Consider the following 15619-nt stretch of genomic DNA (forward strand, 5'->3'; position numbering starts at 1 on the left):
ATGATGAATACGTGGGGGGACATGATGACTACGTGGGGGGACGTGATGAATACGTGGGGGACATGATGACTACGTGGGGGGACGTGATGAATACGTGGGGGGACGTGATGAATACGTGGGGGGACATGATGAATACGTGGGGGAATCACTTTTAGAATAAGGCTGTAACGTAACAAAATGTGGAAAAAGTCAAGGGGTCTGAACACTTTCCTAAGGCGCTGTAGATGTAAAACATTGTTGAATTCAAACGTTCTGCTGACAGGTCCACAACAATTTGACAGAACCCTGGTTTACCTGATGGTCCCTTACCTGTGCAGTACACTGTTTTGGCCACCGTTGCCATGACTATGCTGGTCAGCCCAGTCCCTGCCCCCAACTCCAAGACAGTGGCTCCTCTGAATGTAGTTGGCTGAGACAGGATTAAATCAGCCAATAGGAAGGCACCACGCCAGACCTAGTAAAGGAGCCATACAGAGCCTTCAGAAAGTATTCACACACCTGGACTTTCCCCACATTGTGTTGTGTTACAGCCCGAATTTTAAATGGATTACATTTAGATTTTCTTGTCACTGGCCCGACACACAATACCACATAATGTCAAAATGGAATTATGTTTTGAATTTTTTTTAAACAAAAAATTATAATATGAAAAGCTGAAATGTCTTGAGTCAATAAATATTCAACCCCGTTGTTATGGAAACGCCTAAATAAGTTCAGGAAGTAAAAATGTGCTTAACAAGTCACATAATAAGTTGCATGGACTCACTCTGTCTGTAATAATAGTGTTTAACATGATTTCTGACCACCTCATCTCTGTACCCCACATATACAATTATGATTAAGTTCCTGAGTCGAGAAGTGAATTACAAGCACAGATTCAACTATAAAGACCAGGGAGGTTTTCCAATGCCTTGTTAAGAATGGCTCCTATTGGTAGACATTGAATATCCCGTTCAGCATGGTGAAGTTATTAATTACACTTTGGATGGTGTATCAATACACCCAATCACTACAAAGATACAGGCGTCCTTCCTAACTCAGTTGCCGGAGAGGAAGGAAACCACTTAGGGATTTCACCATGAGGCCAATGGTGACTTTAAAACAGTTACAGAGTTTAATGGCTGTGATAGAAGAAAACTGAGGATGGATCAACAACATTGTAGTTACTCCACAATACTAACCTAAATGACAGAGTGAAAAGAAGGAAGCCTGTACAGAATAAAAATATTCCAAAGATACAACGCGGCCCTAAAGTAATACTGCTAAAAATGTGGCAAAGAAATTCACTTTTTGTCCTGAATACAAAGTGTTATGTTTGGGGCAAATTCAATACATTACTGACCACTCTCCATATTTTCAAGCATAGTGGTGGAAGCATCATGTTATGGGTATGCTTGTAATAATTAAGGGCCAGGGAGTTTTTCAGGATAAAAAAAAAATGAAATAGAGCTAAGCGCAGGCTAAATCCTAGAGGAAAACCTGGTTCAGTCTGCTTTCTACCAGACATGAATTCATTAGATGAATTCAGACATGAGATGAATTCCCCTTTCAGCTGGACAGTAACCTAAAACACAAGGCCAAATCTAGACTGGAGTTGCTTACCAAGAAGACAGTGAATGTTCCTGAGTGGGCGAGTTACAGTTTTGACCTAAATCTACTTGAAAATCTATGGTAAGACCTGAAAATAGTTGTCTAACAATGATCAACATCTAATTTGACAGAGCTTACATTTAAAAAAAAAAGAATAATGAGGAAATGTTGAACATCTAGGTGTGAATAGTTATGTAAATGAGTTATTTCCCTACATCTTTTCCAATACATTTGCAAAAATGTCAAAAAACATGTTTTCACTTTGTCATTATGGGGTATTGTGTCTTGATGGGTGAGAAAATAAATCAATTGAATCAATTTTGAATTCAAGCTGTCACACAACAAAATGTGGAATAAGTCAAGGGGTATGAATACTTTCTGAATGCACTGTGCATTATATATGAGAGGAAGGAAAAATAAGGTAGCATGAGAGCGAGAGAGGGAGAGAGAGAGAGAAAGACAGAGTGAGAGAGCGAGAGAGATCGAGAGCGAGAGACAGAGTGAGAGATAGCGAGAGAGGGAGAGAGAGAGAGAAAGACAGAGTGAGAGAGCGAGAGAGAGCGAGAGTGAGCGAGAGAGAGACAGAGTGAGAGAGAGAGAGCGACACTCACCTGTTTGCCAACATCTTCTAAAGGCGTGGCCATAGTGTGTTCTGTTAAAGACATGTTGGATTTAAACAGTTAAACACACACACACACACAGTCATAACACACACACAAACACAGTTATAACACACACAAACACAGTTATAACACACAAACAGTTATAACACACACAAACAGTCATAACACGCACAAACAGTCATAACACACACAAACAGTTATAACACACACAAACAGTCATAACACGCACAAACACAGTCATAACACACACAAACAGACATAACACGCACAAACAGTCATAACACGCACAAACACAGTCATAACACACACAAACAGTCATACCACGCACATAAACACAGTTATAACCCACACATAAACACAGTTATAACACGCACATAAACACAGTTATAACCCACACATAAACAGTTATAACCCACACATAAACACAGTTATAACACACATAAACAGTTATAACCCACACAAACACAGTTATAACCCACATAAACACAGTTATAACACGCACATAAACACAGTTATAACACGCACATAAACACAGTTATAACACGCACATAAACACAGTTATAACCCACACAAACACAGTTATAACACACACAAACAGTTATAACACACATAAACACAGTTATAACCCACACATAAACACAGTTATAACACACACATAAACACAGTTATAACACACACATAAACACAGTTATAACCCACATAAACACAGTTATAACACGCACATAAACACAGTTATAACACGCACATAAACACAGTTATAAACCACATAAACAGTTATAACCCACATAAACACAGTTACAACACATACTTCTGCCTCTCAGACCTTCACTCAGCTCTTCAGGAAATACATTGGACTGAAAACTAAATAAGTGACCAGGGTCAGTGGTAGAAACCAGTCCTGTTCTCTTCTCACCTATCCTGATGACGTCTCTAGGACACTTCTCTTCCTCCTCCTCCTCCTCCTCTTCCTCTCTTCTTGCCTGGCTGAGGATGATGGGGTAGACCATGTCTCTGTCCCTCTCAGGGAGTCTTTGTCTGGGCCTGGATGACATGTACAATAGTTAGTTATGTCTCTGTCTGGACAGGTATAACATGTACAATAGTTAGTCTGGAACAGGTATAACATGTACAATAGTTAGTCTGGAACAGGGACAACATGTACAATAGTTAGTCTGGAACAGGGATAACATGTACAATAGTTAGTCTGGAACAGGGATAACATGTACAATAGTTAGTCTGGAACAGGGATAACATGTACAATAGTTAGTCTGGAACAGGGATAACATGTACAATAGTTAGTCTGGAACAGGGATAACATGTACAATAGTTAGTCTGGAACAGGGATAACATGTACAATAGTTAGTCTGGAACAGGGACAACATGAACAATAGTTAGTCTGGAACAGGGACAACATGAACAATAGTTAGTCTGGAACAGGGATGGGAAACTTTGATGGGGTGGGGCCACAAAAAAGTGGCGGAGAGAAGATTTAGCTATTTTTATTTTATAACTAATTTGCAGCAATTCTACACATTCTGCTATAGGGTAGAGAGATGCGTGTGCCGTTTTTAATATGATATCTGAGTGACTAACAAAATCAATGCGGGCCCCTCGGTCGGCAATTCGACCAAGTTTACATAGCTGGCCGCTAGACTAACTTACCAACATAAAAAAAAAAGGTACAAAATAATGCTGAGAGAGATAATTGAGTGACTGTCAGTGGCTGATATAAAAAGAGAAACACTGCTGATGCACAAACACATTTCTAAATTGGTGTACATTGGTGTATTCTACCATTCTATTGATCCTCTGGCCTTAAAACATTTACAGTACAACAAACAAATGAAGGCAATAAAAAACAAAGGGAAGGTTTGACTGTAATAACTGTGGTGACTGATGTGGAGGTGAGATGTAACTGACCTGCGTGGTACCTCTAAATCTCCATCTTCATCCAGGGGTGGTTCTACCTCTCCGTCCTCCCCTCTGTCCTCCTCTCCGTCCTCCACTCTGTCCTCTCCGTCCTCCCCTCTGTCCACTCCTCCGTCCTCCCCTCTGTCCTCCTCTCCGTCCTCCCCTCTGTCCTCCTCTCCGTCCTCCCCTCTGTCCACTCCTCCGTCTGCCCCTGCGTCAGCCACAGTCTCACTCCCCCTAGCATCTCCCCTTCCACTCTCCTCCTGGGTGTCGCGGTCTAACTCTTCCCCTCCGCAGGGGGAACCGAGGTCACAGGTGTGCTGCTTTGCTCCGTCCCACAGGATTCTGAACCGGGAGATGAACACTAGACACACAGGCTGCGTTTAGACAGGCACCCCAATTCTGATCTTCTTTTCACTCATTGGTATTTTGACCAATCAGATCAGCTCTGAAACAGATCTGACGTGAAAAGATCTGATGTGATTGGTCAAAAGAACAATTATTGGGGAAAAAATACAAGAATTGGGCTGCCTGTGTAAACACAGCAATAGAGGGTTGGGACAGTTCCATTGACATTCAGGAGAGCCCTACATTGAAACTAAATTACAACATTTTCAGAATTTAATTTTGTGTCATTTTACACAGACACCCTCCAGTACCTGGTTGTCCTACGCTGTTAAGGCGTGCCATGAGGTGGCGAGAGTTGGGTAGCAACAGGTGAACGTCAGACAGCACCGTGTCATAATGGAAGGTGATTTGGTCCATGGCTCACCCTGCATGTCATCTACCTGCCTGCAGCACACCTGGGGAACACACACACGTCAGACACACCGTGTCATAATGGAAGGTGATCTGGTCCATGGCTCACCCTGCATGTCATCTACCTGCCTGCAGCACACCTGGGGAACACACACACGTCAGACACACCGTGTTGCAAGCACAAACTGACACACAGGCGCATATATACATTTGTCACAAGCACACAGGTCACACACACGCTTTTAAGAGCTTAAACTACCAAATGGGCTGTATTTCACCTGTCTAACAGAAATACAGCCCTGCTATCTGTTATCTGTTAGACAGGTGAAATACAGCCCTGCTATCTGTTAGACAGGTGAAATACAGCCCTGCTATCTGTTAGACAGGTGAAATACAGCCCTGCTATCTGTTAGACAGGTGAAATACAGCCCTGCTATCTGTTAGACAGGTGAAATACAGCCCTGTTATCTGTTAGACAGGTGAAATACAGCCCTGCTATCTGTTAGACAGGTGAAATACAGCCCTGCTATCTGTTAGACAGGTGAAATACAGCCCTGCTATCTGTTAGACAGGTGAAATACAGCCCTGTTATCTGTTAGACAGGTGAAATACAGCCCTGCTATCTGTTAGACAGGTGAAATACAGCCCTGCTATCTGTTAGACAGGTGAAATACAGCCCTGCTATCTGTTAGACAGGTGAAATACAGCCCTGCTATCTGTTAGACAGGTGAAATACAGCCCTGCTATCTGTTAGACAGGTGAAATACAGCCCTGTTATCTGTTAGACAGGTGAAATACAGCCCTGCTATCTGTTAGACAGGTGAAATACAGCCCTGTTATCTGTTAGACAGGTGAAATACAGCCCTGCTATCTGTTAGACAGGTGAAATACAGCCCTGCTATCTGTTAGACAGGTGAAATACAGCCCTGTTATCTGTTAGACAGGTGAAATACAGCCCTGCTATCTGTTAGACAGGTGAAATACAGCCCTGTTATCTGTTAGACAGGTGAAATACAGCCCTGCTATCTGTTAGACAGGTGAAATACAGCCTGTCTCTGCTATCTGTTAGACAGGTGAAACACAGCCCTGCTATCTGTTAGACAGGTGAAATACAGCCCTGTTATCTGTTAGACAGGTGAAATACAGCCTGTCTCTGCTATCTGTTAGACAGGTGAAATACAGCCCTGCTATCTGTTAGACAGGTGAAATACAGCCCTGTTATCTGTTAGACAGGTGAAATACAGCCCTGCTATCTGTTAGACAGGTGAAATACAGCCCTGTTATCTGTTAGACAGGTGAAATACAGCCCTGCTATCTGTTAGACAGGTGAAATACAGCCCTGTTATCTGTTAGACAGGTGAAATACAGCCCTGCTATCTGTTAGACAGGTGAAATACAGCCCTGCTATCTGTTATCTGTTAGACAGGTGAAACACAGCCCTGTTATCTGTTAGACAGGTGAAATACAGCCCTGTTATCTGTTAGACAGGTGAAACACAGCCCTGTTATCTGTTAGACAGGTGAAATACAGCCCTGTTATCTGTTAGACAGGTGAAACACAGCCCTGTTATCTGTTAGACAGGTGAAACACAGCCCTGTTATCTGTTAGACAGGTGAAATACAGCCCTGCTATCTGTTAGACAGGTGAAACACAGCCCTGCTATCTGTTAGACAGGTGAAATACAGCCCTGCTATCTGTTCTCTGTTAGACAGGTGAAATACAGCCCTGTTATCTGTTAGACAGGTGAAATACAGCCCTGCTATCTGTTAGACAGGTGAAATACAGCCCTGTTATCTGTTATCTGTTAGACAGGTGAAATACAGCCCTGCTATCTGTTAGACAGGTGAAATACAGCCCTGTTATCTGTTAGACAGGTGAAATACAGCCCTGTTATCTGTTAGACAGGTGAAATACAGCCCTGCTATCTGTTAGACAGGTGAAATACAGCCCTGTTATCTGTTAGACAGGTGAAATACAGCCCTGCTATCTGTTAGACAGGTGAAATACAGCCCTGTTATCTGTTAGACAGGTGAAATACAGCCCTGTTATCTGTTAGACAGGTAAAATACAGCCCTGTTATCTGTTAGACAGGTGAAATACAGCCCTGTTATCTGTTAGACAGGTGAAATACAGCCTGTCTCTGTTAGACAGGTGAAATACAGCCCTGCTATCTGTTATCTGTTAGACAGGTGAAATACAGCCCTGTTATCTGTTAGACAGGTGAAATACAGCCCTGCTATCTGTTAGACAGGTGAAATACAGCCCTGCTATCTGTTAGACAGGTGAAATACAGCCCTGTTATCTGTTAGACAGGTGAAATACAGCCCTGTTATCTGTTATCTGTTAGACAGGTGAAATACAGCCCTGTTATCTGTTAGACAGGTGAAATACAGCCCTGCTATCTGTTAGACAGGTGAAATACAGCCCTGCTATCTGTTATCTGTTAGACAGGTGAAATACAGCCCTGTTATCTGTTAGACAGGTGAAATACAGCCCTGCTATCTGTTAGACAGGTGAAATACAGCCTGTCTCTGTTATCTGTTAGACAGGTGAAATACAGCCCTGTTATCTGTTAGACAGGTGAAATACAGCCTGTCTCTGTTATCTGTTAGACAGGTGAAACACAGCCCTGCTATCTGTTAGACAGGTGAAATACAGCCCTGCTATCTGTTAGACAGGTGAAATACAGCCCTGCTATCTGTTAGACAGGTGAAATACAGCCCTGCTATCTGTTAGACAGGTGAAATACAGCCCTGCTATCTGTTAGACAGGTGAAATACAGCCTGTCTCTGTTATCTGTTAGACAGGTGAAATACAGCATGTCTCTGTTATCTGTTAGACAGGTAAAACACAGCCCTGCTATCTGTTAGACAGGTGAAATACAGCCTGTCTCTGTTATCTGTTAGACAGGTGAAATACAGCCCTGCTATCTGTTAGACAGGTGAAATAAAGCCCTGCTATCTGTTAGACAGGTGAAATACAGCCCTGTTATCTGTTAGACAGGTGAAATACAGCCCTGTTATCTGTTAGACAGGTGAAATACAGCCCTGCTATCTGTTAGACAGGTGAAATACAGCCCTGCTATCTGTTATCTGTTAGACAGGTGAAATACAGCCCTGTTATCTGTTAGACAGGTGAAATACAGCCTGTCTCTGTTATCTGTTAGACAGGTGAAATACAGCCCTGTTATCTGTTAGACAGGTGAAATACAGCCCTGCTATCTGTTAGACAGGTGAAATACAGCCCTGCTATCTGTTATCTGTTAGACAGGTGAAATACAGCCCTGTTATCTGTTAGACAGGTGAAATACAGCCCTGTTATCTGTTAGACAGGTGAAATACAGCCTGTCTCTGTTATCTGTTAGACAGGTGAAATACAGCCCTGTTATCTGTTAGACAGGTGAAATACAGCCCTGTTATCTGTTAGACAGGTGAAATACAGCCCTGTTATCTGTTAGACAGGTGAAATACAGCCCTGTTATCTGTTAGACAGGTGAAACACAGCCCTGCTATCTGTTAGACAGGTGAAATACAGCCTGTCTCTGTTATCTGTTAGACAGGTGAAATACAGCCCTGTTATCTGTTAGACAGGTGAAATACAGCCTGTCTCTGTTATCTGTTAGACAGGTGAAACACAGCCCTGCTATCTGTTAGACAGGTGAAATACAGCCCTGCTATCTGTTAGACAGGTGAAATACAGCCCTGCTATCTGTTATCTGTTAGACAGGTGAAATACAGCCCTGCTATCTGTTAGACAGGTGAAATACAGCCCTGTTATCTGTTAGACAGGTGAAATACAGCCCTGTTATCTGTTAGACAGGTGAAATACAGCCCTGCTATCTGTTAGACAGGTGAAATACAGCCTGTCTCTGTTAGACAGGTGAAATACAGCCCTGCTATCTGTTAGACAGGTGAAATACAGCCCTGTTATCTGTTAGACAGGTGAAACACAGCCCTGCTATCTGTTAGACAGGTGAAACACAGCCCTGCTATCTGTTATCTGTTAGACAGGTGAAATACAGCCCTGTTATCTGTTAGACAGGTGAAACACAGCCCTGCTATCTGTTAGACAGGTGAAATACAGCCTGTCTCTGTTATCTGTTAGACAGGTGAAATACAGCCCTGCTATCTGTTAGACAGGTGAAATACAGCCCTGTTATCTGTTAGACAGGTGAAACACAGCCCTGCTATCTGTTAGACAGGTGAAATACAGCCCTGCTATCTGTTAGACAGGTGAAATACAGCCTGTCTCTGTTATCTGTTAGACAGGTGAAACACAGCCCTGTTATCTGTTAGACAGGTGAAACACAGCCCTGTTATCTGTTAGACAGGTGAAATACAGCCCTGCTATCTGTTAGACAGGTGAAATACAGCCCTGCTATCTGTTAGACAGGTGAAATACAGCCCTGTTATCTGTTAGACAGGTGAAATACAGCCTGTCTCTGTTATCTGTTAGACAGGTGAAATACAGCCCTGCTATCTGTTAGACAGGTGAAATACAGCCCTGTTATCTGTTAGACAGGTGAAATACAGCCCTGCTATCTGTTAGACAGGTGAAATACAGCCCTGTTATCTGTTAGACAGGTGAAACACAGCCTGTCTCTGCTATCTGTTAGACAGGTGAAATACAGCCCTGTTATCTGTTAGACAGGTGAAACACAGCCCTGCTATCTGTTAGACAGGTGAAATACAGCCCTGTTATCTGTTAGACAGGTGAAATACAGCCCTGTTATCTGTTAGACAGGTGAAATACAGCCCTGCTATCTGTTAGACAGGTGAAATACAGCCCTGTTATCTGTTAGACAGGTGAAATACAGCCTGTCTCTGTTAGACAGGTGAAATACAGCCCTGCTATCTGTTATCTGTTAGACAGGTGAAATACAGCCCTGTTATCTGTTAGACAGGTGAAATACAGCCTGTCTCTGTTATCTGTTAGACAGGTGAAACACAGCCCTGCTATCTGTTAGACAGGTGAAATACAGCCCTGCTATCTGTTAGACAGGTGAAACACAGCCCTGCTATCTGTTAGACAGGTGAAATACAGCCCTGCTATCTGTTAGACAGGTGAAATACAGCCCTGCTATCTGTTATCTGTTAGACAGGTGAAATACAGCCCTGTTATCTGTTAGACAGGTGAAATACAGCCCTGCTATCTGTTAGACAGGTGAAATACAGCCCTGCTATCTGTTATCTGTTAGACAGGTGAAATACAGCCCTGTTATCTGTTAGACAGGTGAAATACAGCCTGTCTCTGTTATCTGTTAGACAGGTGAAATACAGCCCTGCTATCTGTTAGACAGGTGAAATACAGCCCTGCTATCTGTTAGACAGGTGAAATACAGCCCTGCTATCTGTTAGACAGGTGAAACACAGCCCTGCTATCTGTTAGACAGGTGAAATACAGCCCTGCTATCTGTTAGACAGGTGAAATACAGCCCTGCTATCTGTTAGACAGGTGAAATACAGCCCTGCTATCTGTTAGACAGGTGAAACACAGCCCTGCTATCTGTTAGACAGGTGAAATACAGCCCTGCTATCTGTTATCTGTTAGACAGGTGAAATACAGCCCTGTTATCTGTTAGACAGGTGAAATACAGCCTGTCTCTGTTATCTGTTAGACAGGTGAAATACAGCCCTGCTATCTGTTAGACAGGTGAAATACAGCCCTGCTATCTGTTAGACAGGTGAAATACAGCCCTGCTATCTGTTAGACAGGTGAAATACAGCCCTGCTATCTGTTAGACAGGTGAAATACAGCCCTGCTATCTGTTAGACAGGTGAAATACAGCCCTGTTATCTGTTAGACAGGTGAAATACAGCCCTGCTATCTGTTAGACAGGTGAAATACAGCCCTGCTATCTGTTAGACAGGTGAAATACAGCCCTGTTATCTGTTAGACAGGTGAAATACAGCCCTGCTATCTGTTAGACAGGTGAAATACAGCCCTGTTATCTGTTAGACAGGTGAAATACAGCCCTGCTATCTGTTAGACAGGTGAAATACAGCCCTGCTATCTGTTAGACAGGTGAAATACAGCCTGTCTCTGCTATCTGTTAGACAGGTGAAACACAGCCCTGCTATCTGTTAGACAGGTGAAATACAGCCCTGTTATCTGTTAGACAGGTGAAATACAGCCTGTCTCTGCTATCTGTTAGACAGGTGAAATACAGCCCTGCTATCTGTTAGACAGGTGAAATACAGCCCTGTTATCTGTTAGACAGGTGAAATACAGCCCTGCTATCTGTTAGACAGGTGAAATACAGCCCTGTTATCTGTTAGACAGGTGAAATACAGCCCTGCTATCTGTTAGACAGGTGAAATACAGCCCTGCTATCTGTTATCTGTTAGACAGGTGAAACACAGCCCTGTTATCTGTTAGACAGGTGAAATACAGCCCTGTTATCTGTTAGACAGGTGAAACACAGCCCTGTTATCTGTTAGACAGGTGAAATACAGCCCTGTTATCTGTTAGACAGGTGAAACACAGCCCTGTTATCTGTTAGACAGGTGAAACACAGCCCTGTTATCTGTTAGACAGGTGAAATACAGCCCTGCTATCTGTTAGACAGGTGAAACACAGCCCTGCTATCTGTTAGACAGGTGAAATACAGCCCTGCTATCTGTTCTCTGTTAGACAGGTGAAATACAGCCCTGTTATCTGTTAGACAGGTGAAATACAGCCCTGCTATCTGTTAGACAGGTGAAATACAGCCCTGTTATCTGTTATCTGTTAGACAGGTGAAATACAGCCCTGCTATCTGTTAGACAGGTGAAATACAGCCCTGTTATCTGTTAGACAGGTGAAATACAGCCCTGTTATCTGTTAGACAGGTGAAATACAGCCCTGCTATCTGTTAGACAGGTGAAATACAGCCCTGTTATCTGTTAGACAGGTGAAATACAGCCCTGCTATCTGTTAGACAGGTGAAATACAGCCCTGTTATCTGTTAGACAGGTGAAATACAGCCCTGTTATCTGTTAGACAGGTAAAATACAGCCCTGTTATCTGTTAGACAGGTGAAATACAGCCCTGTTATCTGTTAGACAGGTGAAATACAGCCTGTCTCTGTTAGACAGGTGAAATACAGCCCTGCTATCTGTTATCTGTTAGACAGGTGAAATACAGCCCTGTTATCTGTTAGACAGGTGAAATACAGCCCTGCTATCTGTTAGACAGGTGAAATACAGCCCTGCTATCTGTTAGACAGGTGAAATACAGCCCTGTTATCTGTTAGACAGGTGAAATACAGCCCTGTTATCTGTTATCTGTTAGACAGGTGAAATACAGCCCTGTTATCTGTTAGACAGGTGAAATACAGCCCTGCTATCTGTTAGACAGGTGAAATACAGCCCTGCTATCTGTTATCTGTTAGACAGGTGAAATACAGCCCTGTTATCTGTTAGACAGGTGAAATACAGCCCTGCTATCTGTTAGACAGGTGAAATACAGCCTGTCTCTGTTATCTGTTAGACAGGTGAAATACAGCCCTGTTATCTGTTAGACAGGTGAAATACAGCCTGTCTCTGTTATCTGTTAGACAGGTGAAACACAGCCCTGCTATCTGTTAGACAGGTGAAATACAGCCCTGCTATCTGTTAGACAGGTGAAATACAGCCCTGCTATCTGTTAGACAGGTGAAATACAGCCCTGCTATCTGTTAGACAGGTGAAATACAGCCCTGCTATCTGTTAGACAGGTGAAATACAGCCTGTCTCTGTTATCTGTTAGACAGGTGAAATACAGCATGTCTCTGTTATCTGTTAGACAGGTGAAACACAGCCCTGCTATCTGTTAGACAGGTGAAATACAGCCTGTCTCTGTTATCTGTTAGACAGGTGAAATACAGCCCTGCTATCTGTTAGACAGGTGAAATACAGCCCTGCTATCTGTTAGACAGGTGAAATACAGCCCTGTTATCTGTTAGACAGGTGAAATACAGCCCTGTTATCTGTTAGACAGGTGAAATACAGCCCTGCTATCTGTTAGACAGGTGAAATACAGCCCTGCTATCTGTTATCTGTTAGACAGGTGAAATACAGCCCTGTTATCTGTTAGACAGGTGAAATACAGCCTGTCTCTGTTATCTGTTAGACAGGTGAAATACAGCCCTGTTATCTGTTAGACAGGTGAAATACAGCCCTGCTATCTGTTAGACAGGTGAAATACAGCCCTGCTATCTGTTATCTGTTAGACAGGTGAAATACAGCCCTGTTATCTGTTAGACAGGTGAAATACAGCCTGTCTCTGTTATCTGTTAGACAGGTGAAATACAGCCCTGTTATCTGTTAGACAGGTGAAATACAGCCCTGTTATCTGTTAGACAGGTGAAATACAGCCCTGTTATCTGTTAGACAGGTGAAATACAGCCCTGTTATCTGTTAGACAGGTGAAACACAGCCCTGCTATCTGTTAGACAGGTGAAATACAGCCTGTCTCTGTTATCTGTTAGACAGGTGAAATACAGCCCTGTTATCTGTTAGACAGGTGAAATACAGCCTGTCTCTGTTATCTGTTAGACAGGTGAAACACAGCCCTGCTATCTGTTAGACAGGTGAAATACAGCCCTGCTATCTGTTAGACAGGTGAAATACAGCCCTGCTATCTGTTATCTGTTAGACAGGTGAAATACAGCCCTGCTATCTGTTAGACAGGTGAAATACAGCCCTGTTATCTGTTAGACAGGTGAAATACAGCCCTGTTATCTGTTAGACAGGTGAAATACAGCCCTGCTATCTGTTAGACAGGTGAAATACAGCCTGTCTCTGTTAGACAGGTGAAATACAGCCCTGCTATCTGTTAGACAGGTGAAATACAGCCCTGTTATCTGTTAGACAGGTGAAACACAGCCCTGTTATCTGTTAGACAGGTGAAACACAGCCCTGCTATCTGTTAGACAGGTGAAACACAGCCCTGCTATCTGTTATCTGTTAGACAGGTGAAATACAGCCCTGTTATCTGTTAGACAGGTGAAACACAGCCCTGCTATCTGTTAGACAGGTGAAATACAGCCTGTCTCTGTTATCTGTTAGACAGGTGAAATACAGCCCTGCTATCTGTTAGACAGGTGAAATACAGCCCTGTTATCTGTTAGACAGGTGAAACACAGCCCTGCTATCTGTTAGACAGGTGAAATACAGCCCTGCTATCTGTTAGACAGGTGAAATACAGCCTGTCTCTGTTATCTGTTAGACAGGTGAAACACAGCCCTGTTATCTGTTAGACAGGTGAAACACAGCCCTGTTATCTGTTAGACAGGTGAAATACAGCCCTGCTATCTGTTAGACAGGTGAAATACAGCCCTGCTATCTGTTAGACAGGTGAAATACAGCCCTGTTATCTGTTAGACAGGTGAAATACAGCCTGTCTCTGTTATCTGTTAGACAGGTGAAATACAGCCCTGCTATCTGTTAGACAGGTGAAATACAGCCCTGTTATCTGTTAGACAGGTGAAATACAGCCCTGCTATCTGTTAGACAGGTGAAATACAGCCCTGTTATCTGTTAGACAGGTGAAACACAGCCTGTCTCTGCTATCTGTTAGACAGGTGAAATACAGCCCTGTTATCTGTTAGACAGGTGAAACACAGCCCTGCTATCTGTTAGACAGGTGAAATACAGCCCTGTTATCTGTTAGACAGGTGAAATACAGCCCTGTTATCTGTTAGACAGGTGAAATACAGCCCTGCTATCTGTTAGACAGGTGAAATACAGCCCTGTTATCTGTTAGACAGGTGAAATACAGCCTGTCTCTGTTAGACAGGTGAAATACAGCCCTGCTATCTGTTATCTGTTAGACAGGTGAAATACAGCCCTGTTATCTGTTAGACAGGTGAAATACAGCCTGTCTCTGTTATCTGTTAGACAGGTGAAACACAGCCCTGCTATCTGTTAGACAGGTGAAATACAGCCTGTCTCTGTTATCTGTTAGACAGGTGAAATACAGCCCTGCTATCTGTTAGACAGGTGAAATACAGCCCTGCTATCTGTTAGACAGGTGAAATACAGCCCTGCTATCTGTTAGACAGGTGAAACACAGCCCTGCTATCTGTTAGACAGGTGAAATACAGCCCTGCTATCTGTTAGACAGGTGAAATACAGCCCTGCTATCTGTTAGACAGGTGAAATACAGCCCTGCTATCTGTTAGACAGGTGAAACACAGCCCTGCTATCTGTTAGACAGGTGAAATACAGCCCTGCTATCTGTTATCTGTTAGACAGGTGAAATACAGCCCTGTTATCTGTTAGACAGGTGAAATACAGCCTGTCTCTGTTATCTGTTAGACAGGTGAAATACAGCCCTGCTATCTGTTAGACAGGTGAAATACAGCCCTGCTATCTGTTAGACAGGTGAAATACAGCCCTGCTATCTGTTAGACAGGTGAAATACAGCCCTGCTATCTGTTAGACAGGTGAAATACAGCCCTGCTATCTGTTAGACAGGTGAAACACAGCCCTGTTATCTGTTAGACAGGTGAAATACAGCCTGTCTCTGTTATCTGTTAGACAGGTGAAATACAGCCCTGCTATCTGTTAGACAGGTGAAATACAGCCCTGCTATCTGTTAGACAGGTGAAATACAGCCCTGCTATCTGTTAGACAGGTGAAACACAGCCCTGTTATCTGTTAGACAGGTGAAATACAGCCTGTCTCTGTTATCTGTTAGACAGGTGAAATACAGCCCTGCTATCTGTTAGACAGGTGAAACACAGCCCTGTTATCTGTTAGACAGGTGAAATA

General features: G+C 43.1%; 2 protein-coding genes across 11 annotated transcripts in view; both read right to left on the minus strand.

The window, feature by feature from the left end:
* Nucleotides 1–15619, minus strand: part of mettl22 (methyltransferase like 22) — a 45722-nt gene that overhangs the window by 25839 nt on the left and 4264 nt on the right. For 9 of the 10 annotated variants that reach the window (XR_005476001.1, XR_005475999.1, XR_005476000.1 and 6 more), the window contains exons 2-6: nt 4784–5023; nt 4134–4488; nt 3127–3254; nt 2202–2242; nt 310–454 (exon numbers count right to left, since the gene is read on the minus strand). Coding sequence is in view for 7 of the 10 variants with exons in the window: in XM_038986868.1 (XP_038842796.1) it covers nt 310–454; nt 2202–2242; nt 3127–3254; nt 4134–4488; nt 4784–4889 (775 nt within the window). In the remaining 3 variants the exon portion in view is untranslated. The remainder of the gene's footprint in view (nt 1–309; nt 455–2201; nt 2243–3126; nt 3255–4133; nt 4489–4783; nt 5024–15619) is intronic. The other variant, XM_038986885.1, reaches the window with a different exon arrangement.
* Nucleotides 4905–15619, minus strand: part of LOC120044112 (methyltransferase-like protein 22) — a 49126-nt gene continuing 38411 nt past the window's right edge. The window contains exons 8-9 of the mRNA XM_038988702.1: nt 5009–5023; nt 4905–4927 (exon numbers count right to left, since the gene is read on the minus strand). Coding sequence (XP_038844630.1) covers nt 4905–4927; nt 5009–5023 — 38 coding nt within the window. The remainder of the gene's footprint in view (nt 4928–5008; nt 5024–15619) is intronic.

This window comes from Salvelinus namaycush, chromosome 3, assembly GCF_016432855.1.
Source record: "Salvelinus namaycush isolate Seneca chromosome 3, SaNama_1.0, whole genome shotgun sequence".
NCBI lineage: Eukaryota > Metazoa > Chordata > Actinopteri > Salmoniformes > Salmonidae > Salvelinus > Salvelinus namaycush.